This window comes from Jaculus jaculus, chromosome 12 (genome assembly GCF_020740685.1).
Source record: "Jaculus jaculus isolate mJacJac1 chromosome 12, mJacJac1.mat.Y.cur, whole genome shotgun sequence".
Taxonomy (NCBI): Eukaryota; Metazoa; Chordata; class Mammalia; order Rodentia; family Dipodidae; genus Jaculus; species Jaculus jaculus.
The window spans coordinates 32,527,721-32,552,172 of NC_059113.1; the positions used below are offsets into that span (position 1 = coordinate 32,527,721).

The following is a 24,452-nucleotide window of genomic DNA, read 5'->3' on the forward strand; positions in this document are numbered from 1 at the left end:
GGCTAGCCCAGGCTGACCTGCAATTCACTATGGAGTTTCAAGGTGGCCTTGAACTCACGGAGATCCTCCTACCTCTGCCTACCAAGTGTTGGGATTAAAGGCATGTGCGACCACACCTGGATAAAATTTTTTTAATATGTAATTTTTTTCCCCCAGGTAGGGCCTGGTTCTATTGAGCACAGGCTACCCTGTAATGGGTCTGGTGTTGGTCAGAGAATCACCACTCAGATACTAACATGATATTAACAAATAAAGGCATTTATTAGAGGCCAGGACTACACTTTGAGCCAGAAACTCAATAGCTCAGCCTCAGTTCCATACATCTGGTCAAGGTTTATAAGGACAAGTTGCTACACTAGCCTACAGGACAAGTCACAAGCCTGGTTACAAAGGTAAAGAAGAAAAACAGAATGGTTAGTGGTTATCTCACTCAGAAGGTTTGCTATTCTGTGCAACAAAGAAAACATTTGAAATGTACCACCTCCTACACAACTGGTAATGCTTCCATATAACATTTCCTTATCCATCAGAGACCTAGAAAGTACTATATGATCTCAGGCTGGACTCAATCACAGAGATCCTTCTGGGCCTCCTGAATAAGGCATACAAGTCTCACTTGGTCCAAGCTGTCCTGAAATTCACTATGTACTCTCTGGGTGGATGTGAACTTGCGGTGATCTTCCTGCCTCTTCTTCCTAGGTGCAGGGATTGAGGGCGTGTGCCACTACCCCAGCTTGTTCCTTATGTTTATTTTTTTCTTTTTTCTTCTTTTTTCCTCCCTTCTCCAAACACACACTTACTTCCAGTAAGGGGAATACCACGATGATCTCCCACTGGCCCGGCCCCTGTACACTTGACCTCCAGGCCTGCAGTTCACAGCACTGTAGAATGGAGATGGGGAAGGGCTGTAATGGGCGTGGCGGGCACTGAAGTGGGCACGGAAGCGGGAACGCGGAAAACCGCGGTCTGTGTTGCTAATGCCCGGCCTCTTGGCTCGTTTGGGAACCACCTTGATTTGTCTTCCTCGGAACAGGGAACCATCCAGGGCCAAAGCTGCGCGCGCCGACTCCTCTTCCGAGAACTCGATGTAGGCCAACCCTCTGGGATGGCCAGTGACCCTGTCGCAGAGGATGGAGACGCGGAGGACGGAGCCGCACGCGTGGAAGTGGGCTTCCAGCGCCTGCGCCGTAGTCCACGTTGCCCACGTGCACGGAGCGGACATCAGCCTGCGTCTTCTCCTGCGCAGACCCCGGCTCGGTGTCTTCTGCTTCCAGGCCTCCTCGTGCAGCTCCCGCAGCTTGGCGGCCTCTTCCTCCTCCTCCCTCGCTGGGGCTTTGATGGCTTCAGGCCAGGCGTCCTCCATGTCGCAGTCCCTGGGGTCGTCCTGGATCAGCCCTGGCTCTTCCTCCACCTCCTGGATGCGCACAGCCCAAAAAGATGATGATGACGGTGACAGTGATGCTGATGAAACTGAGGCTGGTGATGGTGCTGCTGCTGCTGCTGCTGCTCCTGCTGCTGCTGCTGATGATGATGATGTTGTTGTTGCTGATGCTGATGTTGCTGATGCTGACGAGGCTGCCACCTCTATCTCTGCAGCTCTGCCGCTCTGGGACCTCCTTTATATACAGGCCTCCAGTCGCAGGACCGCCCATTCCAGAGGAAGGACTTCCTCACTAAATCCTCCTGAAAATGGTTTCAGAGACCCGCCCAGGATGGGTTGACTGGATTCCTAATCTGATCAAGTTCACAACTGATTTCACTATCACAGGGTAAAGGCCCAGAGTTGTTTTGCTGAGTCATGTGATTGTGCTATTTGCTGCTTTTTAAAATATTATTTATTTATTTTTGGTTTTTTGATGTAGGGTATTGCTCTAGCCCATGCTGAGCTGGAATTCACTATGTAGTTCTCAGCATGGCCTCGATCTCACAGCAATCCTCCTACCTCTGCCTCCAGATTCTTGGGATTAAAGGCGAGAGCCACCACACCCTGCTAAAAGGTAGATTTTTATAAGGCTTTTTAAAAATATTTCATTCATCTGGATGTGGTGGCTCACGCCCTTAATCCCAGCACTTGAGAGGCAGAGGTAGGAGGATGATTGTGAGGTTGAGGCCACCCTGAGAATACAAGTGAATTCCAGGTCAGCCTGGGTGAGAGTGAGACTCTACCTCAAAAAACAAACAAGTGTTTTAAAATTTATTTTTTAAGCAGAGAACGAGAATGGGGTATGTCTTCCCTCACTCTCTCCTCCTACATATCCTAGGACTATCTCCACTTGACCTTTTCCATCTCCAACCTTACTCAGACACGTTGTTCTTTTCAATATGTTTGCGCGCTAGGCATGGTGGCGCACAACATTAGTTTTATTTATTTATTTATTTGACAAGGAAAGAGAAGGAGGAAGAAAGGGAGAGAGAGTGGGTGTGCCAGAGCCTCTAATCGCTGTGTGTTCAAGGCTACTCTGAGACTACAGAGTGAGTTCCAGGTCATCAGTGCTAGAACAAGACCCTACCTTCCACCTTGGTTCGCCTCTTTCCATTGTTCAACCCCTTCCACAGTGTCAGGCCCTGGAGTGGTGGAATTTCCCAGAAGCCCAAACAGCACTTTTTCCTGCCTCCCACCCCCCTTTTCATGGCCTTGCGTGTAGCCATTCTCAAACCCTGCCAGCCTGTACCTCATTACTGAACAGTGTGTTTGAAGGCCGTTGTGTGGGGGGGAGGATTCCATCGCTTGTCTTGAATTTTCTGCTCTAACTCTAGCTGAGCGGTTTCTGTCCCCCGCCCCCCAGCCCAATATTCCAGTGAGAATTTTGAATTTTTTTTTCCCCATGGCTCAATGGCAGCTCGCTGATCTTGCTGTTTTACAATTTTTTTTTTTTTTTTTGGTTTTTTGAGGTAGGTTCTCACTCTAGCCCAGGCTGACCTGCAATTCACTAGGGAATCTCACGGTGGCCTCGAACTCATGGCAATCAACCTACCTCTGCCTCCTGAGTACTGGGATTAAAGGTGTGCACCACAATGTCTGGCTGTTTTACAATTTATTAGGAGAAGAAGAATCTTGCATTTTCCCTTTCTATAATCTTAGTTACTTTCTGAGTTCCCTGCAGGGTGCTATTTAACATGAAAAGTAAGCCATCAAGCTGGACAGATGGCTTAGTGGTTAAGGCACTTGCCTGCAAAGTCAAAACACCCAGGTTTGATTTCTTCAGTACCCACTTAAGCCAGGTGCATAAGGTGGCACATGTCTCTGGAATTTTCAGCAGCTGGAGGCCCTGGAACTCCCATTCTCTTTTTCTATCTCTGCTTCCCCCTCATTCCCCCTCAAACAAATAAATTAAAATTAAATAAAACTCGGCCATCTTGCCGGGCGTGGTGGCACACGCCTTTAATCCCAGCATTCAGGAGGCAGAGGTAGGAGGATCGCCATGAGTTCAAGGCCACCCTGAGACTACAGAGTTTATTCCAGGTCAGCCTGGACCAGAGTGAGACCCTACCTCGAAAAACCAAAAAAAAAAAAACAAAACTAGGCCATCTTAATTCACAGAGGGTCTTTATATTGTCTGGTATCATTTTAGTATCATAATCACCTGAATATCCTTTTCTGAAGTAATTTTTTGTTTTGCTATTCTTGTTTTATTTTGATTATCCAGTCAAGGAGGGTGGGTTTGTTGAAGGACACCCCCATGATGGATTTAAAACAGTGCTGATTCTGCAGAACAGACACAAACTATTGAGGGAAATTAAAACTCACAGAACCAACTCCTGAGATTAGCACAGAGAATCACCTTATTTTCACGCCAGTGTAGGCCAAGAGAAATCTCTCCCAAAGTCTGAACCATGATTCTTGATGGTTCGGAGTTCATATATTTTTTCTTGGACAAGTCTTATTATTGGTGAGTCTCAGAGACCAAGGCCCTGGCAGATCCCCCCTCAGCATTTAGTGTAGCTTTCAAAATTTTTTTTTTCCCAAGGTAGGGTTTCACTCTTGCACAGGCTGACCTCGAACACATGTGATCCACCTACTGCTGCCTTCTAAGTGTTGGAATTAAAGGTGTGTGCCACAAGGCCTGGCTTTAAAAATATTTTCATCCCCCAAGGTCATCTTCTGTTTTTATATACTTGATATTTTTTTCTTTTTGGTTTTCCAATGTATGGTCTCATTTTAGTCCAGGCTGACCTGGCATTCACTATGGAGTTTCAAGGAAGCCTCGAACTCACGGAGATCCTCCTACCTCTGCCTCCCAAGTGCTGGGACTAAGGCGTGCCCCACCACACACAGCTAAAATTTTTTAATATGTAATTTTGTTGTTTTTGTTTTCCCAGGTAGGGCCTGGTTCTATTTAGCCCCGGCTGCCCTGTAATGGGTCTGGTGTCGCTCAGAGATTCACCACTCAGATACCAACATGATATTAACAAATAAAGGCATTTATTAGAGACCAGGACTACACTTCGAGCCAAAAAATCCAGAGCGCAGCCCTCAGTTCCATACATCTGGTCACGGTTTATTAGGACAAGTTGCTACACTAGCCTACATGACAAGTCACAAGCCTGGTTACAAAGGCAAAGAAGAAAAACAGAAAGGTTGGTGGTTATCTCACTCAGAAGGTCTGCTATTCTGTGCAAAAAAGAAATCATTTGAAATGTACCACAACTGGTAATGCTTCCATATAATATTTCCTTATTCATCACAGACCTAGAATGTACTATATGATCTCAGGCTGGACTCAAATCACAGAGATCCTTCTGGGCCTCCTGAGTAAAGGCATGCAAGTCTCACTGTGGTCCAAGCTGACCTGAAATTCACTATGTAGTCTCTGGATGGATGTGAACTTGCGGTGATCTTCCAGCCTCTTCCTCCCAGGTGCTGGGATTGAGGGCGTGTGCCACTACCCCAGCTTGTTCCTTATGTTTATTTTTTTCTTTTTTCTTCTTTCTTCTTTTTTCCTCTCTTCATCTAACACATGCTTACTGCCAGTAAGGGGAATACCAAGATGATCTGCCTCTGGCCCGGCCCCTGTACACTCGACCTCGGGGCCTGCGGTTCACAGCACTGTAGAATGGAGATGGGGAAGGGCTGTTGTGGGTGCGCCGGGCACCGAAGTGGGCACGGAAGCGGCCACGGAAGCGGGCACGCGGAAAACCGCGGTCTGTGCTGCTTATACCCGGAATGTTGGTTCGTTTAGGAACCACATTGATTTGTCTTCCACGGAACAGGGACCCGTCCAGGGCCAAAGCTGCCCGCGCCGACTCCTCTTCTGAGAACTCGATGTAGGCGAACCCTTTGGGATGGCCAGTGACCCTGTCGCAGAGGATGGTGACACGGAGGACGGAGCCGCACGCGTGGAAGTGGGCTTCCAGCGCCTGCGCCGTGGCGCCGTAGTCCACGTTGCCCACGTGCACGGAGCGGGCGTCGGCCTGCGTCTTCTCCTGCGCAGACCCCGGGCTCGGCGTCCTCTGCTTCCAGGCCTCCTCGTGCAGCTCCCGCAGCTTGGCGGCCTCTTCCTCCTCCTCCCTCGCTGGGGCTTTGATGGCTTCACGCCAGAGGTCATCCATGGCGCCGTCCTTAGGATCGTCATGGACCAGCTCTGGCTCCTGGATGAGCACAACCCCAAACGATGATGATGGTGGTGACAGTGATGCTGATGGTACTGATGCTGATAATGCTACTGCTGCTGCCACCTCTGCCTCTGTGGCTCAGCGGCTCTGGGAGCTCCTTTATATACAGGCCTCCAGTGCCAGGACCGCCCACTCCCGAGGAAGGACTTCCTCACTTGATCCTCCTGAAAATGCTTTCACAGACCCACCCAGGATGGGTTGACTGGATTCCTAATCTGATCAAGTTGACAACTGATTTCACTATCACAGGGTAAAGGCCCATAGAGGATTTGCTGAGTCATGTGATTGTGCTATTTGCTGCTTTTTAAAATATTATTTATTTATTTTTGGTTTTTTGATGTAGGATATCGCTCTAACCCATGCTGACCTGGAATTCACTATGTAGTTCTCAGGGTGGCTTGAACTTACAGCCATCCTCCTACCTCTGCCTCCTGATTGTTGGGATTAAAGGTGTGAGCCACCACACCCGGCTCACACCCTTAATCCCAGCACATGAGAGTCAGAGGTAGAAGATGGCTGTGAGTTTGAGGCCACCCTGAGAATACAAGTGAATTCCGGGTCAGCCTGGACCAGAGTGAGACACTACCTCAGAAAACAAACAAAGTTTTTAAAATTTATTTTGTAAGCAGAGCATGAGCATGGGGCATGTCTTCCCTCACTCTCTCCTCCTACATCCCCTGGCACTGTCTCCACTTGACCTTTTCCGTGTCCAACCTTAATCAGACACCTTGTTCTTTTCAATATGTTTGAGCGCTAGGCATGGTGATGCACATTATTTTTATTTATTTATTTATTTATTTATTTATTTATTTATTTGACAGGGAAAGAGAGAGAGAGGAAGCAAGAGAGAGTGGGTGTGCCAGGGCCTCTATCCACTGCAAATGAATTCCAGACAAGGTGTGCTTTCTTCTGCATCAGCTTATATGGATACTGGGGAATCATACTGGGCCCTTTGGCTTTCAGGCAAGCGCCTTAACCTCTACATCATTCCTCCAGCCCTCCTCAGACACTTTTTTTTTTAGGCATGATCTCACACTTGCTCCGGCTGACCTGGAGTTTACTATGTAGTCTCAGGGTGGCCTCGAACTTACGGCGATTCTCCTACCTCTCCCTCTCAAGGTCTGAGATTAAAGACGTATGCCACCATGCCCAGCTTCAGGCACATTTTTTTTTAAAAACTTTTTGGTTTATTTTTATTTATTTATTTGAGAGCAACAGATAGAGAGAGAAAGAGGCACAGAGACAGAGACAGAGAATGGGCGAGCCAAGGCCTCCAGGCACTGCAAACGAACTCCAGAAGCATGCTCCCCCTTGTGCATCTGGCTAACGGGAGTCCTGGGGAATGGAGCCTCAAACCGGCGTCCTTAGGCTTCACAGGCAAGCGCTTAACCGCTAAGCCATCTCTGCAGCCACAGACACATTTAAAAAAGAAAAGTCTCACTCCCTAAAATGAGGTAAAAAAGAAGGAGAGGGGCTGGAGTGATGGATCAAAGGTTAAGGTGCTTGCCTTACAGTACAGTCACGGAGTAGAGCCCAGTTCTTTGGCTTCAGAAACTTCCAACGGAAGACACTCAAAATGGAAAAATGGGTCTGGTGTGGTGGTACACACCTTTAATCACAGCACATAAAAGATATAACTAGGATCTCTGTGGGTTCATGGCCAGCCTGAAACTACAGAGTGAGCTCTTCTTCTTGAATTTTTCTTTCTTCTAACGAATGGGCATGCCAAAGCCTCCAGCCACTGCAAATGAACTCTAAACATCCACCACCTTGTGCATCTGGCTCATGTGGGTCCTGGGGAATCGACCTGGGTCCTTTGGCTTTGCAGGTAACCACTAAGCCATCTCTCCAACCCTGTGATTTCTAGGTCGGTCTGGGCTAAAAGCAGACCCTACTGTGACAAAAACCACAAAACAGAAAAACAAACCAGGAAACATTTTCAGGAACAGGGAGCCTGAAAAGAGGGCGGGGCGAGGGTAGAAGCTGACAGGAGAGCAGCAGTGGACACTCGGAAAGGAAAGCCGGGAGAGGGTGGAGGGAGGGGAACGAGGGCCACAGTTTGGTCTCTGTTAAACTCAGCTGTCCGTTCCTGGCACAAAGAACAGGACTGAGAGCAGCTGGTGGGAGGAAAGGCTTTATTTTGGCTTACAGAAAGCTCCACGATGGCCGGGGAAAGCCATGACATGAGCGGAAGGTGGACATCACCTCCTGGCCAACATCAAGTGGACAACAGCAACAGGAGAGTGTGCCAAACACTCGCAAGAAGTTGGCTCTAACACCCTTAAGCCTGTATTCAGTGGCTCCAGGAGAATCCAGTTCCAAACTGCCACCAGTTGGAGATCTAAGCACTCAGAGCACCCACCTTACAGGAAACACCTAATTCAAACCACTACAGTGTCCTTCCAGAGGATTTCTTCTTTTTCCTCTCTTCTCCTAACACAGACTTACGTCCAGTAAGGGGAATACGATGATCTCCCTCTGGCCCGGCCCTTGTACAATCGACCTCGGGGCCTGCGGTTCACAGCACTATAGAATGGAGATGGGGAAGCACTGTAGTCCGGAGGCCGGGCACCGAAGACGGCACGGAAGCGGGCATGGGGAAAACCGCGGTCAGTGCTGCTCATGCCCGGAATGTTGGTTCGTTTGGGAACCACCTTGATTTGTCTTCCACGGAACAGGGACCCGTCCAGGGCCAAAGCTGCGCGCGCCGACTCCTCTTCCGAGAACTCGATGTAGGCGAACCCTCTGGGATGGCCAGTGACCCTGTCGCAGAGGATGGAGACGCGCAGGACGGAGCCGCACGCGTGGAAGTGGGCTTCCAGCGCCTGCGCCGTGGCGCCGTAGTCCACGTTGCCCACGTGCACGGAGCGGGCGTCGGCCTCCGTCTTCTCCTGCGCAGACCCCGGGCTGGGCGTCCTCTGCTTCCAGGCCACCTCGTGCAGCTCCCACAGCTTGGCGGCCTCTTCTTCCTCCTCCCTCGCTGGGGCTTTGATGGCTTCACGCCAGAGGTCCTCCAATGGCTCCGCCCTTAGGATCGTTGTGGACCAGCTCTGACTCTTCCTCCTCCTCCTGGATGCGCACAGCCCCATATGATGATGATGACGCTGTTGCTGCTGCTGCCACCTCCGCCTGTGCTGCTCAGATGCTTAGCGTGCCCTTGAACTCTCAATTATCTTCCTACTTCTGCCGCCCAAGTGCTGGGATTAATGGCGTGTGCCATCACGCCAGTCTCTCTTTTATTTTGATGCATCATCTTTTCCTCCTATTATATGGGTCTTTTAAAGGTAATGCTAGGCATCGCGAGGTTTTGGATATCAAGGCCAATTTCTGTCTGCTCAGTTGCATTGTAAGGAGTGGTACCCTTCCTTTGACTCTTACACTCTTTCAGACACCTCTTCCGTAATGAACCTGAGCCTTGGAGGGGGTGATAGAGATGTGTCAGCTTGGACACTCCTCTGACAATTCTTCTAAGCACTATGTTGGCTTTTGGTTGATCCCAGTGGTCACCGTCATCTGAAAGGAGAAGCTTCTCTAACCAGAAGTGAGAGTAGCGTTAATATAGAAGGCCGTGGTGTACCCAATATCTCTCTGTGTCTCTCTCTCTCTCTCCCTCTCCCTCTTTCCCTCTCCCTTTCTCTCTCTCTCTCTCTCTGCCTCTCTCTCTCTCTCTCTCTCTCTCTGCCTCTCTCTCTCTCTCTGCCTCTCTCTCTGTCTGTCTGTCTGTCTCTCTCTCTCTGCCTCTCTGTCTGTCTGTCTGTCTCTCTCTCTCAAAAGAAAACCACATACATATGTAAATAAATTAAAAAAATGTTTTAGCTGGGATTTGTGATTCATGCTTTAATCACAGCACTTGGGAGGCCAAGGTAGAAGGATCGCTGTGTGTTCAAGGCTACCCTGAGACTATAGAGTGAATTCCAGGTCATTGGTGCTAGAACAAGACCCTACCTTCCACCTTGGTTCGCCCCCTCCACTGTTCATCCCCTTCCACAGTGTCAGGCCCTGGAGTGGTGGAATTCCCAAGTAGCCCAAACAGCACTGTCTCCCTCCACCCCCCTTTTCATGGCCTTGGGTCTAGCCATTCTCAAGCCCTGCCAGCCTGTACCTCCTCACTGAAGAGAATGTTTGAAGGTAGTTGTGTGTAGTGGTCCATACCTGGTATTGAATCTTCTGGTCTAACTCTAGCTAGCAGTTTCTTCTCCACCTCATATTCCAGGGAGAATTTTGAATTTTTTTCCCACAGCTCAAGGGCAGCTCCCTGACTTTGCATTTTTTCAACTTTTGTTTTGTTTTTAGAGGTGGGGTCTCACTCTAGCCCAGGCGACCTGGGATTCACTATGGAGTCTCAGGGTAGCCTCAAACTCATGGCGATCCTGCTAACTCTGTCTCCTGAGTGCTAGGATTAAAGGCGTGCATCACCATGTCCAACTGCTTTACAACTTGTTAAGAGTAGGAGGATCTTGCATTTTCCCTGTCTATAATATTAGTTATTTTCAGAGTTCCCTGAGGGGGCCATTTAACTTTAAAAGAAAGACATCAAGCTGGAGATATCGCTTAGTGGTTAAGGCACTTGCCTGCAAAGTCAAAGGAACCAGGTTCAATTCCTTTAGTATCCATGTAAGTCAGGTACACAAAGTGGCACATGCATCTGGAGATTTCAAGAGCTGGAGGCCCTGACGCTCCCCTTCTCTTTTCCTATCTCTGCTTCCCCTTCAAACAAATAAATTAAAATTAAATAAAAGTTGGCCATCTTATTTCACAGAGGGTTGTTATATCATCTGGTATCATCTTAGTATGATAATCTCCTGAATATCATTTTCTGAAGTACTTTTTTTATTGTTGTTATTTTATTTTTGATTATCCTGTCAAGGACAGTGGGTTTGGTGAAGGACGCCACCATGATGGATTTCCCACGGTGTTGGTACTGCAGAACTGACACAAATTGATGAGGGAAATTAAACTCATAGAACCAACTCCAGAGACTTGCATAGAGAATCATCTTATTTTCTTGCCAGTGTGGGCCCAGGGGTATGTCTTCCAAAGTGTAAACTCTGATTCTTGGTGGTTTGGAGTTCATATATCTTATCTTGGACAAGTCTTATTGTTGGGAAGACTCAGAGGCCAAGGCCCTGACGTAGTGTCAGACACCTTGAGTAGGAAACAGGCTAGTTTTACAGAAACAGAAAAATGGTCAGTTGGCAGACAGATGCCTGCAGCTGTGCTGTGGAGGTACAAAGAAATGCAAGATGATTTTCAGTACACATCAGAAGCTGCAATACAGATCCTGGTCTTGAATCAGTAGGAAAACAACAGAGTAAGCACAAAAGACTATGCAGTACAAGACATAACCAATACAAAAGTCTATTGCGGTACAGGACAAAACTGAAGAATATATAGTACAGATATAATAAACATTCACTATGGATCCTAAAACTGAGAGACACGAAAAAGCCATATAAAGGGCTGGAGAGAGTGCTCAGTGGTTAAAGGGGCTTGCTCATAATGCCTGAGGGTGCAGTTCAAATTCCCCAGTACTCTCATAAAGCCAGATACACAGAGTTGCAAACACATGAAGTTTGTTTTCCATGGCAATAGGCCCTGATCCACCTATTCCCTTTCTCTCGCACTCTCCACCCCGCCCCCACAGCAAGTAATTTTTTTTTTTAGGAAGGGTCTTGCTCCAGGACAGGCTAATCTGGAATTCACTATGTAATTTCAGGATGGCGTTGAACTCACAGCAATCCTCTCACTGCTGCCTTTTGAGTGCTGGGAATAAAGGTGTGTGCCACCACACAGCACTGCAAATAAATGTTTTTAATAATTTTATTTATTTATTTGTAAGAATAGACAGAGTTATAGAGAGAGAGAGCAGAATGGGCTCTCTACAGCTTCCTGCCACTGCAAAATAACTCCATATACTGTTAGGTTGGCACAGGCTCCCAAGATGGAGTCACCAAAGTCAGCAGTATGGTGATAGAGGCATAGGAAAGTGGATTCTCCACATTGCTCAAGATGCCATCTGGCCACTATCACCTCCTTGCTTAATAATGCCCAGGTCCTGGTTTCCGGCCCCATTACCTTGTTACATGGTCACTGTTCTGGGGTCACACCCTAGCTATTTTAGCATATGTGCTGCCAAAGCGAGCACCACCCCAGCTACTTTAAATATTAATGTAATGATCTTCCCTAAAGGAACATTTCTATTCAGTTTAACAAGTGAGTCTTTTTCCTTTGTCACCTTCCCTAACTGAAGCCATATAAAGCCCACTACCTGCAAACTCAGGTTGGCTGTGTTCCTCTCTTGTGAATCAGCCCCAGCACATCATGTTTTTCCTGAATAAAAGCTTTCATCTTAACCTCAGGGTGGTTTGTGTGGTCTTGGTCACTCCCAAACCTCACAGATACATATGTCACGTTTTATACTGTGGCTTTATGTGGGTCTGGAGAATCAAACCCAGGTTGTTAGGCTTTGTAGGCAAGCACCTTGATTGCTGAGCAATCTCACCAGCCCAATAAAATACTTTTTTTTTTACAATTAACTTCATTTGAAGCTGGGCGTGTTGGCACATGCTTTTAATCCCAGCATTCGGGAGGCAGAGGTAGGTGGATCTCTGTGAGTTCGAGGCCACCCTGAGACTACATAGTGTATGCCAGGTCAGCCTTGGCTAGAGTGAGACCCTACCTTGAGAAAAAAGAAAACTTTATTTGAGTAAATGAGAGAGAGATACTATGGACGCACTTGAGCCTTCAGTTCCTGCACACTAACTCCAGACACATGTGTCATGTTGTGCATCTGGCTTATGTGGGTCCTGGAGAATTGAACCTAGGTCCTTTGGCTTTGCAGGCAAATGCATCCACCACTAAGCCATCTCTCCAGCACCTAATAAAATGTTTTTTAAGGCCATATATAAATGTACATTTTGGGGGGCTTGGAGATGGCTTAGTGGTTAAGATACTTCCCTGTAAAACTTACGGATCAAGGGTTTATTCCTTAGGACCCATGTTAGACAGATGTACAAGGTAGTGCATGCTTCTTGAGTTTGTTTAGAGTGGCTGAAATTCAAGGTTTGCCCATTCTCTATCTGCCTCTTTCTATAGCTCTCAAATAATAAATAACATGAAATTGTTTTTAAAAACCTACATCTTTTTCAGCTCATTAAAATTACAACTTTGTCTGGAGGGTATTCGTGCCAGGCATGGCATAATTAGGATAGATCTCTGTTACCATGGGCTCCTCTCAGCTTCCTGCTCCAGAATTTAGCAAGGCCAGAGGAGATAAACTATCGCTCACACTTCAGCCAAGCCACAGTTGTAACCACAGAGGAATTGGAGAGAGCACAAGAGTTCTACTTCAATACATAATCAGCACAGGGTGTAGGAGACATACGCTGAAGATACTCAACAGTTACCAAAGGAGAGATCCAGAGGCTCCAAATCTCATCACTGAAGTAGACTTAAATATCACCAACCATGGCTCAGGGAATTTTGCAAAAGAGGATGTGGAAAGACTATAAGAGTCACAGGTTGAGACTTCATGCCCAGAGACATACCTCCCCCCAAAAATAACTGACTGCTGCTTCTACCATAACTACATATGCTCCCACATAAACTACAATTTCATGGGATATACCTGCCACAATACAGAGGTGCATTGCCAACAGAAAAGGGGCAAGGTCAAGGGGAAAGAGGGTTCTAACACATAATGTATCCATACAAACAGCTTGTAAATAATAAATGTAAGGAAGGAAAAAATATGATTTTTCCAGGCATTTTGACACACACCTTTAATCACATCACTTGGGAGGCTGAGTAAGAGGATTTCTGTTAGTTTGAGGCCAGGCTGAGACTACATATTTGTGATGGATAATGGAATGTGATATATAAGGTAATGTTATAAATAAATATGACCTGTGGTATTCCGGATGTGGTACCTTGAGAAGTTATCTTTGTTATGCAGAATACAAGGCCAGCTGCTTGAATGAGATAACCACTAGCCTTTATTTTCTTCTTTGCCTTTGTAACTAAGCTTGTGACTTGTCACTTAAGCTTCTTTAGCAATTTTTCCTTATAAACCTTGACCCATGTATACGGGACCTGCACTCTCGAATTCCCAGCTCAAAGTGTAGTCCTAGCCAGAAATAAATGACTCTGTTTATTAATATCATACTCTTGTCTGACTGGTAAATTCTCTGAGTAATCCCAAACCTATTACATTTGGGGGCTTGTCCGGGATGTGCCAGGCGCATTCAGCCTGATTCACTACTGCATTTTTTTTTTTTCCAGATTGTCATTAAGGCCCAGGAAAGTACTGGGGGACTGAAGCCCTGGGGACAGCTCATGAAGACAATTTAACTTTGGCCTGAGTAGGATGTTGCTAAGGCCTGGCACTGGCAAATTTACGGGGCCTTAATCCCTAGATGTCTTGTGTGACAGAAGAAGACAAAGAGACTTCAGAACCTCCATCCTCTTTAGAGGGGCAGGGAGGTGCTCCAGAGGTAACTTTTATTTTTGTTGGCACACATTTTTGAGACTCTCCAAGCCTTGTCTCAGAGTCTGGTTTCTTGGGATCCTACTCTGACTACAGTTGGAGACATTAGGGGATAGACACTGAGAAATGTCCCTCATTCCCAAGGTTATTCTCCATGCCCTGGCAGAGAAGAGTGATACTCAGGAGATATCAACACTGAGGAGGACAGTCATAGCTCTGGGAAGCCTCCGTTTGTAAGGGGGATTCTGTGAAAGGCTAGATGCAGCACTACTTCCATAATCCCGGGTCGTGGTGAGACATCCACTAACCCCTGGTCTGTTTCAGTTCTGTGTAGCCACATGTCTGTCTTTCTGTTTAGTGTTTGTTTTGTCCTTTTGTGCTTAGCATTTTTGGATCCTCCTTGGAAACCAGGTGCAGGATCTGAAAACTCTGTCATGAGACAGAGCACATCTAGCCAATTTGTAATTTGCCCTTACTAACTCTTCATTCTTCCAACAGTTGGTGTCAGACTTGGGCCTTCTCCTTGAGGAAGTGCTGTGAATTGGCTTGGCTGTCCTTTGTTGTGGGATGCTGCCAGAAGGAATCTTCAACATTCCATCTGGAAATCAAGTCGGAGCCTGTCCATGGTTGACCTGGACACCCTGACCACCCTGGGTAAATTGCAAAATGAAAATTGAAAATTGGAATTGAGGTATACCAGTTAAGATGGCAGCATAAGAACCATGCCAAAGCAGCCTATGGGAGGAAAAGCCAAAAAAAAAAAAAAAAAAGACACAGCAAAACACACTCTTCTACTAAAAAAAGAAAGATGTATAACATATTATCAATCACAGCAGAGAAGTAGGAGATACCCATAGCACCTAGAGACCACCTATATTACAGAGCCATAGTAACGAAAACAGCATGGTACTGTCACAAAAACAGACATGATCATCAATGGAACAGAATAGAGGACATTGATGTTAATCCAGGTAGCTATAGCCACCTGATCTTTGACAAAAATGCCAAAAATAATCATGGGAAAAAAGACAGACTGTTCAGCAAATGGTGCAGGGGAAACTGGATGTGTATCTGTAGAAGGATGAAAATAGACCCGTATGTCTCTCCATGCACAAGAATTAAGTCCAAATGGATCAAAGACCTTAATATCAGATCTGAAACTCTGAAACTGATAGAGGAAAATGGAGGGGAAACCCTTCATCATATTGGTCTTGACAAAGACGTTCTGAATATAACCCTATTTGCTTAGGAAATAAAACCACAGATCAACCAATGGGACCTCATGAAATTACAAAGCTTTTGAATGGCAAAGGACACTGTGAACAGAGCAAAGAGGGGATACAAAATGGGAGAAAATCTTTGCCCGCCATACATCTGACAGAGGATTAATACCTAGGATATACAAAGAATTCAAAAACATAAATAATAAGAAATCAGACTTCCAGTTAAGATGGCGGCGTAGGTACCACTCCAAAGCAGCCTGGGGGGTGGGGGGAGACCAAAAAAACTTAGCAAAATACACACGTTTACTAAAAAGTGAGGTTATAGGAAATTGAAGCGGCAGCAGAGAAGTAGAAGAGATCCAGAGCATCCAGAGCCCGCACAGGCCAGCAAAAGCAGCCCCGGCAGCTCCACCAAATGTGGTAGCAGGGCACACCAGAAAGTCGCCAGGCTCGGCTCCAGCTGCAGGAAAAGCCAAGTGCGGGAGCTTCCACTCACACCGGAGCTCTCTGCAACTCAGGAAACGTGAAGGAAGAGCGGCAGTGAGCAACAGAGCAGCAGACAATGAGGTAGAAGCACACGTGGAATAGTGAGAGAACCAGAGCAGCTGTGGCTCCCTCCCCTCCCCCGCAGCCTGAGCCCAGCTCTGGGGAACAGACCAGCGATCCCGGGACCTGACCACGCCAACTTGAGCCAACAGCGGAACCCAAGCAGGAGCCCAGTCCAGCAGTAACATCAGTGGCTCTGGCACTGGTAACAGTGGCCCCAGCAGTAGCAGCTCCACTCGCAGCAGCAGCCGCAGACCCAGCAGCAGCAGACCCAGGAGTGGCAGCAGCAGCACATTCAGTGGCAGCAGCAGCTTCAGCAGCAGTGGCATCAGACCCAGCAGCAGCAGCTTTAGCAGCAGCAGTTGCAGCAGCAGAGGTACTGATCTGCACGGCCACACTTGCCAGACTCAGTTTGCCCCGCAGGAAAAGCAAGTGTCCAGCTCCAGAAATCAGAACAGCAGCCCGACGACCCAGGCAGCAACTTGACTGAGACCAAAATCATCCTAGGTAACTGGGATTGCACCAGGGAAGGGTCTCACTTGGTCACAAGCTGACTTGGATCCCTCAACAGACCAGAAATCTTAACCTCTTTGTTGACAGAGGATCTGGTCGTTATAATAACTACTCTTGCATACATACTTGGGGCTGTCTTAGATTGAATGTGTACAGTGTTTAGTTAGAATCTACCTGTATTTTATTCCACTCAGACGGATTGAATACTCCCATAGCAGGGAAACTCAACCCCTAGGAACACCTTTGTAGATACTCTGAGAGTCTTAAGAGCCACACCTAACACCTTAAGCTCCTACCCTGAAAATATATTACATCAAATCAATTGATACAGCTAAGAATACTAAGATAGCTAGAAAATCCAAGCATTAACTTAATCCAAGATGCAAAAATACATACATTATAAGACAAGAAACACTAAAAAGCGAGACAATATAAATCCACCTAAAAGTATTAATGCATCAGAAATGTTCTCCAGTGATAACGAATTAGAGGAAATGCCTGAGAAAGAGTTCAAAAGAATGATAATAAATGTGTTCAAAGAGGTCAAAGAACAAATCAAAAGAATCAATGGAGAAATCAAAGAGGAAATCAAAAGAATCAAAGAAGACGCAAGACACCAATTTAATGAAATAAGGAAGGCAATACAAGACATAAATAAGGAAATAGAAATAATAAAGAAAAACTAGTCAGAATTACTAGCAATGAAGACCACAGTTAATGAAATAAAAAACTCTGTAGAAAATATCACCAGTAGGATGGATGAGGGAGAGGACAGAATATCTAAGCTAGAAGACGAGGTGGCAGATCTAATACAGTCCAGCAAAGAGAAAGACAAACTTATAGAAACGTATGAGTGGGAATTTCAAGATATTCAGAAGACTATCAAAGGATCCAATAGAAGAATTCAGGGCATAGTAGATGAGAAGAATTCCACTCCAAAGGCATAGTAGGCGTCTTCAACAAAATCATAGAAGAAAATTTCCCCCAAATTGGGAAAGAGGTGCCAATGCAGATACAGGAAGCCTTTAGAACCCCAGCCAGACAAAACCTAGAAAGAACCTCTCCCTGCCATATTATAATCAAACTTCCAAACACACACACCAAAGAAAAAATATTGAAAGCAGTTAGAGAGAAAAATCAAGTTACCTACAAAAGCAAGCCCATCAGGATTACAGCAGATTATTCAACACAAACTTTTAAAGCCAGAAGGGCCTGGAGTGATATATTCCAAGTTCTGAAAGATAACAACTGTCAACCAAGGTTACTTTATCCTGCAAAGTTATCCATTCAAATAGACGAAGAAATAAGGACATTCCATGACAAAAGCAGGTTAAAGGGGTATTTGAAGACAAAACCAGCTCTACAGAAAATACTTGATAGAATCCTCCATACTGAAGAAAAGGAAAAGCACACATATAAGGAACCTAGAAAAAACAAGCAATACTGAAATACTAGTTAACACAAGAGAGCACAGATTGAATCGGAACCACAATAAAAAAATGGCAAACATAAATACACACCTTTCAATAATATCTCTTAATATCAACGGCCTTAATGCCCCAACGAAAAGACGTAGGTTTGCAGACTGGGTTATAAAGCAGGATCCTACAATTTGTTGTCTCCAAGAAACTCACCTTTCTACAAAGGATAGACATTATCTTAGGGTGAAAGGTTGGAAGATGGTGTTTCAAGCAAATGGGCCTAGAAAACAAGCCGGGGTTGCTATCCTAATATTGGACAACATAGACTTTAGTCCAACATTAGTCAGGAAAGATAAGGAAGGTCACTTTATATTGATTAAGAGCACACTCCAACAGGAGGACATTACAATCCTAAACATATATGCACCTAACATGGAGGCACCCAAATTCGTCAAACAAACACTATTAGAACTAAGGTCACAGATAACACCAAACACAGTGGTGGTGGGTGACTTTAACACCCCACTCTCATCAATTGACAGGTCATCCCAGGAAAAAATAAACAGAGAGGCAATTGGACTAAATGAGGTCACAGAAGGTATGGACTTAATAGATATATACAGACATTTCATCCAAAGGCTGCAGAATATACATTCTTTTCAGCAGCACATGGAACATTCTCTAAAATAGACCATATATTAGGACACAAAGCAAATCTTAACAAATTCCGGAAAATTGAAATAATTCCTTGCATTCTATCTGACCACAATGGAATTAAACTATACATCAGTAGCAAGAAAGGCTATAGAGTATACACAAAATCATGGAAACTAAACAACACACTACTAAATGATGAATGGGTCAATGAAGTAATCAAGAAGGAAATCAAAAAAATTTATAGAGTCAAACAATAATGAGAACACAACACACCAAAATCTCTGGGACACAATGAAGGCAGTTCTAAGAGGTAAACTTATAGCCTTACATGCCTATATTAAGAAATTAGAAAGGTCGCAAGTAAATGTCTAATGCTTCACCTTAAAGCCTTGGAAAAAGAAGAACATGGCAAAGCAAAAATCAGTAGACGGGAAGAAATAATAAAGAATAGTGCAGAAATTAATGAAATAGAAACAAAAACAAAAAAACAATCCAAAGAATTAATGAAACAAAGAGTTGGTTCTTTGAAAGAGTAAACAAGATTGAAAAACCCTTAGCAAATCTGACCAAAAGAAAGAGAGAAGAGACACAAATCAATAAAATCAGAGATGAACAAGGTAACATCACAACAGATTCCAGAGAAATTCAAAAAATCATAGGGACATACTATAAAAGCATATACTCCACAAAGTATGAAAATCTGAAAGAAATGGATGATTTCCTTGATTTATATGACCTACCTAAATTAAATCAAAATGAGATTAATCATTTAAATAGACCTATAAAAAACATGGATATCCAAACAGTTATCAATAATCTCCCAACTAAAAAAAGCCCAGGCCCGGATGGATTCACTGCTGAATTTTACCAGACATTTAAGGAGGAGCTAACACCATTGCTTCTTAAGCTTTTCCAGGAAATAGAAAAAGAAGGAATTCTACCAAACTCCTTCTATGAGGCCGGCATCACCCTGATACCAAAAGCAGGCAAAGATAGAACAAAAAAATAAAATTACAGACCAGTCTCCCTCATGAACATAGATGCAAAAATTCTCAACAAAATATTGGCAAACAGAATACAAGAGTATATCAAAAAGATCATTCACCCTGACCAAGTAGGCTTTATCCCAGAGATGCAGGAATGGTTCAACATACGCAAATCTATAAATGTAATACATTACATAAACAGGTTGAAGGACAAAAATCACATGATCATCTCATTAGAGGCAGAGAAAGCATTTGACAAAATCCAACATCCCTTCATGATAAAAGTCCTACAGAGACTGGGAATAGAAGGAACATATCTCAATATAATAAAGGCTATTTATGACAAGCCTACAGCCAACATATTACTAAATGGGGAAAAACTGGAAGGTTTTCCACTAAAATCAGGAGCAAGACAAGGGTGTCCACTGTCCTCACTTTTATTTAATATAGTTTTGGAATTCTTAGCCATAGCAATAAAGCAAGAGACACACATAAAAGGGATACAAATTGGAAAGGAAGAGATCAAGTTATCATTATTTGCAGATGACATGATTCTATACATAAAGGACCCTAAAGACTCTACTAGCAAGCTGTTAGAGCTGATCAAAACCTACAGCAATGTAGCAGGATACAAAATAAATACACAGAAATCAGTAGCCTTCGTATATGCTAACAACAAACACACAGAGGATGAAATCAGAGCATCACTCCCATTCACAATTGCATCAAAAAAAATAAAGTACCTTGGAATAAACCTAACCAAGGAAGTAAAGAATCTCTACAATGAGAAATTTAAAACACTCATGCGAGAAATTGCAGAAGACACTAGAAAGTGGAGAATCATCCCTTGTTCCTGGATTGGAAGAATCAATATTGTGAAAATGGCAATCTTACCTAAAGCAATCTACATATTTAATGCAATCCCTATCAAAATTCCAAAGGCTTTCTTCATGGAAATAGAAAACACAGTCCAAAAATTCATTTGGTATCACAAAAAACCTCGAATATCTAAAATAATACTGAGCAACAAAAATAAGGCTGGTGGTATCACCATACCTGATTGTAACCTATACTACAGAGCCATAGTAACAAAAACAGCATGGTACTGGCACAAAAACAGACAGGTAGATCAGTAGAACAGAATAGAGGACCCAGATGTTAGCCCAAGTAGCGATAGCCATCTGATATTCGATAAAAATGCCAAAAATACTCATTGGAGAAGAGACAGCCTCTTCAGCAAATGGTGTTTTGAAAACTGGATATATATCTGCAGAAGGATGAAAATAGATTCTTCTCTCTCACCATGCACAAGAATTAAATCCAAATGGATTAAAGACCTTAACATCAGACCTGAAACTCTGAAACTGCTAGAGGAAATAGTAGGGGAAACCCTTCAACATATTGGTCTTGGCAAAGACTTTCTGAATACAACCCCAATTGCTCAGGCAATTAAACCACAGATTAATCACTGGGACCTCATGAAATTACAAAGATTTTTCACTGCAAAGGACACAGTGAAAAAAGCAAAGAGGCAACCTCAGAATGGGAAAAAATCTTCGCCAGGTATACATCTGATAGAGGATTAATATCTAGGATATACAAAGAACTCAAAAAGTTAAATAATATGGAATCAAGCCAAGCAAAAAATGGGCTATGGAGCTAAATAGAGCATTCTCAAAGGAAGAAATATGAATGGCATATAAGCATCTAAAAAAATGTCCTACGTCACTAGTCATCAGGGAAATGCAGATTAAAACTACATTGAGATTCCATCTCACTCCTGTCAGATTGGCCACCATCATGAAAACAAATGATCATAAATGTTGGCGGGGATGTGGAAAAAGAGGAACCCTTCTACACTGCTGGTGGGAATGCAATCTGGTCCAGCCATTGTGGAAAACAGTGTGGAGGTTCCTAAAACAGTTAAAGATTGATCTACCATATGACCCAGCTATAGCACTCCTAGGCATATATCCTAAGGACTCATCTCATTTCCTTAGAAGTACATGCTCAACCATGTTTATTACTGCTCAATTTATAATAGCTGGGAAATGGAACCAGCCTAGATGTCCCTCAACTGATGAGTGGATAATGAAGATGTGGCACATTGATACAATGGAGTTCTACTCAGCGGTAAAGAAAAATGAAGTTATGAAATTTGCAGAAAAATGGATGGACCTGGAAAGTATTATACTAAGTGAGGTAACCCAGGCCCAGAAAGCCAAGTACCACATGTTCTCTCTCATATGTGGATCCTAGCTACAGATGATTGGGCTTCTGCGTGAGAAGGAAAATACTTGGTAGCAGAGGCCAGTAAGTTAAAAAGGAGACATGAAGGGAAGAGAAAGGAACGACGAGGATACTTAATAGGTTGATATTGTATATATGTAAGTACAATGATTGTAATGGGGAGGTAATATGATGGAGAATGGAATTTCAAAGGGGAAAGTGTGGGGGTGGGGAGGGAGGGAATTACCATGGGATATTTTTTTATAATCATGGAAAATGTTAATAAAAATTTTTAAATTAAAAAAAAAAAGAAAAGCAATCAAACAACCCAGTTAAAAAATGGGCTATGGAACTAAATAGAGAGTTCTCAAGAGAAATACAGGTGGCATATAAGCATCTAAAAAATATTCTACCTCCTTAGTCATCAGGGAAATGAAGATGAATACTATGTTGAGACTCCATCTCACTCCTGTCAGATTGGATACCATCATGAAAACAAATGACCATAAATGCTGGCAGGGATGTGGAAAAAGAGGAACCCTTCTACACTGTTGGTGGGAATGAAATCTGGTCCAGCCATTGTGGAAATCTGTGTGGAGGTTCCTAAGAAGGCTAAAAATAGACCTAATATATGACCTAGCCATAACATTCCTAGGCATATATTCTAAGGACTCGTCTAACTACATTAAAGATACTTACTCAACCATGTTTACTGCCTCTCTATTCTCAATAGCTAGGAAATTTTACCAGCCTAGATGTCCCTCAACTGATGAGTGGATAATGAAGATGTGGCACATTTACACAATGCAGTTCTACTCAGCAGTAAAGAAAAATGAAGTTATGAAATTTGCAGAAAAGTGGATTGATCTGGAAAGGATTATACTAATTGAGGTAACTCAGGCCCAGAAAGCCAAGCATCACATGTTTCTCTCATATGTGGATCCTACCTTCAAATGATTAGACTTCTATGTGAGTAGGAAGACAACTCAGTAGCAGTGTCCAATAAGCTAGAAAGGAGATATAAAGGGAACAGACAGGGAGAGGGGGCACTTAATAGATGGTATTACACATATGTAAGTAGAAGAACAGACTAATGGGAGTGAAAAGGCCTAAGCGACATCAGGGGAAGAGACTGAGCAGGGAAGAGGCAGAGGGAGGGATAATCAAAATCTAAGAGGATATAAATAAGTCATATGGAAACATACATTTTTGAACAATGGAACCATAGCTTGTTAGTAGAAAAAAGTTCAGTGCCACGGATGGGATACCTTCCAGTGAGTTGTTGGCCAGGGAGGTCCCTGATACCTCCAAAACATTACAGGCCATTGCCAAGGCCCTTGGTTTCCCACCAGGAACAGATGGTAAGACCCTATTGCTGAAGACTCCACATACTTGGGCTGCAAGGCCATGGAGAAATCCTTCTGGAACTGAGCTGAAAACTTCCTCCACGTAGACCAGCTGACAGAAAGCTAGAAGAAGCAATTCTGCATGCAGTTCAATGGGAGAGAGAGAAATCACCATTGAAGATACTCAATAGTGGACACTGCAAGCATTACATTTGCCCAGCCATGCCAAATGAGCCAATGGGTACAATAGTTGCATGTCTGTTATGGAGGAAAGCAAGAACTCTCTAATTGGACAGGAGGCCCGCTCCATGGGAGGGAATACATCCCTGACACTGAAATCCTTAACAGTGGTAGCCATGAGCCCTAGGGGTGTAACGTCTGTTGTTCTCTGGCTAAATGTACATACTATGCTCCTCAAACTTCCCAGTAACACTTCTCTTAATGCTCATACACATATGTTAATGCTACTCACCCTTTTATTTAGAGAATCTTCTCTTTCCAGTTGGCAGTGATCTTGGAATGGCTCAGAAGGTATCATGGTGCTGAGAAGTGACAGAGGAGTGCTCAGCACTGAAATATGTCTATCACACCTTCCAAGGCTCAGGGTCCATTGCAGAAGAGATGGCTGAAAGAATGCAAGAGCTAAATGAAGGGTAGGACTCTTTATAATGTGCTCCCCAGACACAAAATGGCCTGGATAACTGACCTCACAGTGCCTGACACTACCTACACAAGACCATCATAAGGGGAGGAAAAGATGATGACATCAAAATAAAAGAGAGACTGATTGAGATAGGGAGGGGATATGATGGAGAGTGGAGTTTCCAAGGGGAAAGTGGGGGAAGGTGGGGATTCACCACATGGTATGGTTTACAGTTATGGAAATTGGCAAAAAATAAATTAATAAATTTTTCTAAAAATAAAGAAAATTAGAATTGAGACTAGTCACACTTTGGTTTGGAAAAATCCTCAATGTGAGGTCTGAAATTATACTTGAAGTAATTGTAAAGTTTGGTTTTGGTCTCTGGAGTTGTAAACAGAATAGCAGTTTATAATGGGAACGCGTAGCTTCTGAATGAATGAATGTGTGAGGGGGAGATGGTTGTCTGGAGTCAGTATGACAAGCGCACGTGAAGTGAATGTAGGTGTGTGAGTATGCACATGGCTCACAGCCCTGAGGTTGCAGAGTGATTCCTGTTCTGAGCAGTGTCATTTCGTTGTGGGGGGATGTCCTCCACCAAGCCCACTGCTCTAGACGGCATGGCCAAATTTTTCTGTTGAGTGCCTCCCAGTTGGAACACTGAAATGCAAGATTCTCATACTCTTAAAGAGTTGTAGAATGGCAGGATCAGAAAGCTGCCTTGTAACCTTGAGGGAAGTGCAAAGCTCTCCCTGGAAGTTAGGCAGGAAAAAAAGGAGGGGAGGAGTGTTAT

General features: G+C 44.2%; 1 protein-coding gene and 2 pseudogenes across 1 annotated transcript; all 3 read right to left on the reverse strand.

Annotated features, from left to right (window-relative positions):
* Positions 1 to 796: 796 nt before the first annotated feature.
* On the reverse strand, positions 797 to 2,537 carry LOC123453558 (annotated as a pseudogene).
* Positions 2,538 to 4,962: 2,425 nt separating this feature from the next.
* Positions 4,963 to 7,798, reverse strand: LOC123453559 (polyadenylate-binding protein 2-like). The gene is made up of 2 exons (XM_045130584.1): positions 7,763 to 7,798; positions 4,963 to 5,589 (listed from the first exon to the last, which is right to left on the reverse strand). Exons 1-2 carry the CDS (start codon positions 7,796 to 7,798, stop codon positions 4,963 to 4,965), a joined length of 663 nt encoding a protein of 220 aa, XP_044986519.1.
* A 259-nt stretch (positions 7,799 to 8,057) lies between these two features.
* LOC123453560 lies at positions 8,058 to 9,763 on the reverse strand (annotated as a pseudogene).
* Positions 9,764 to 24,452: the final 14,689 nt, after the last annotated feature.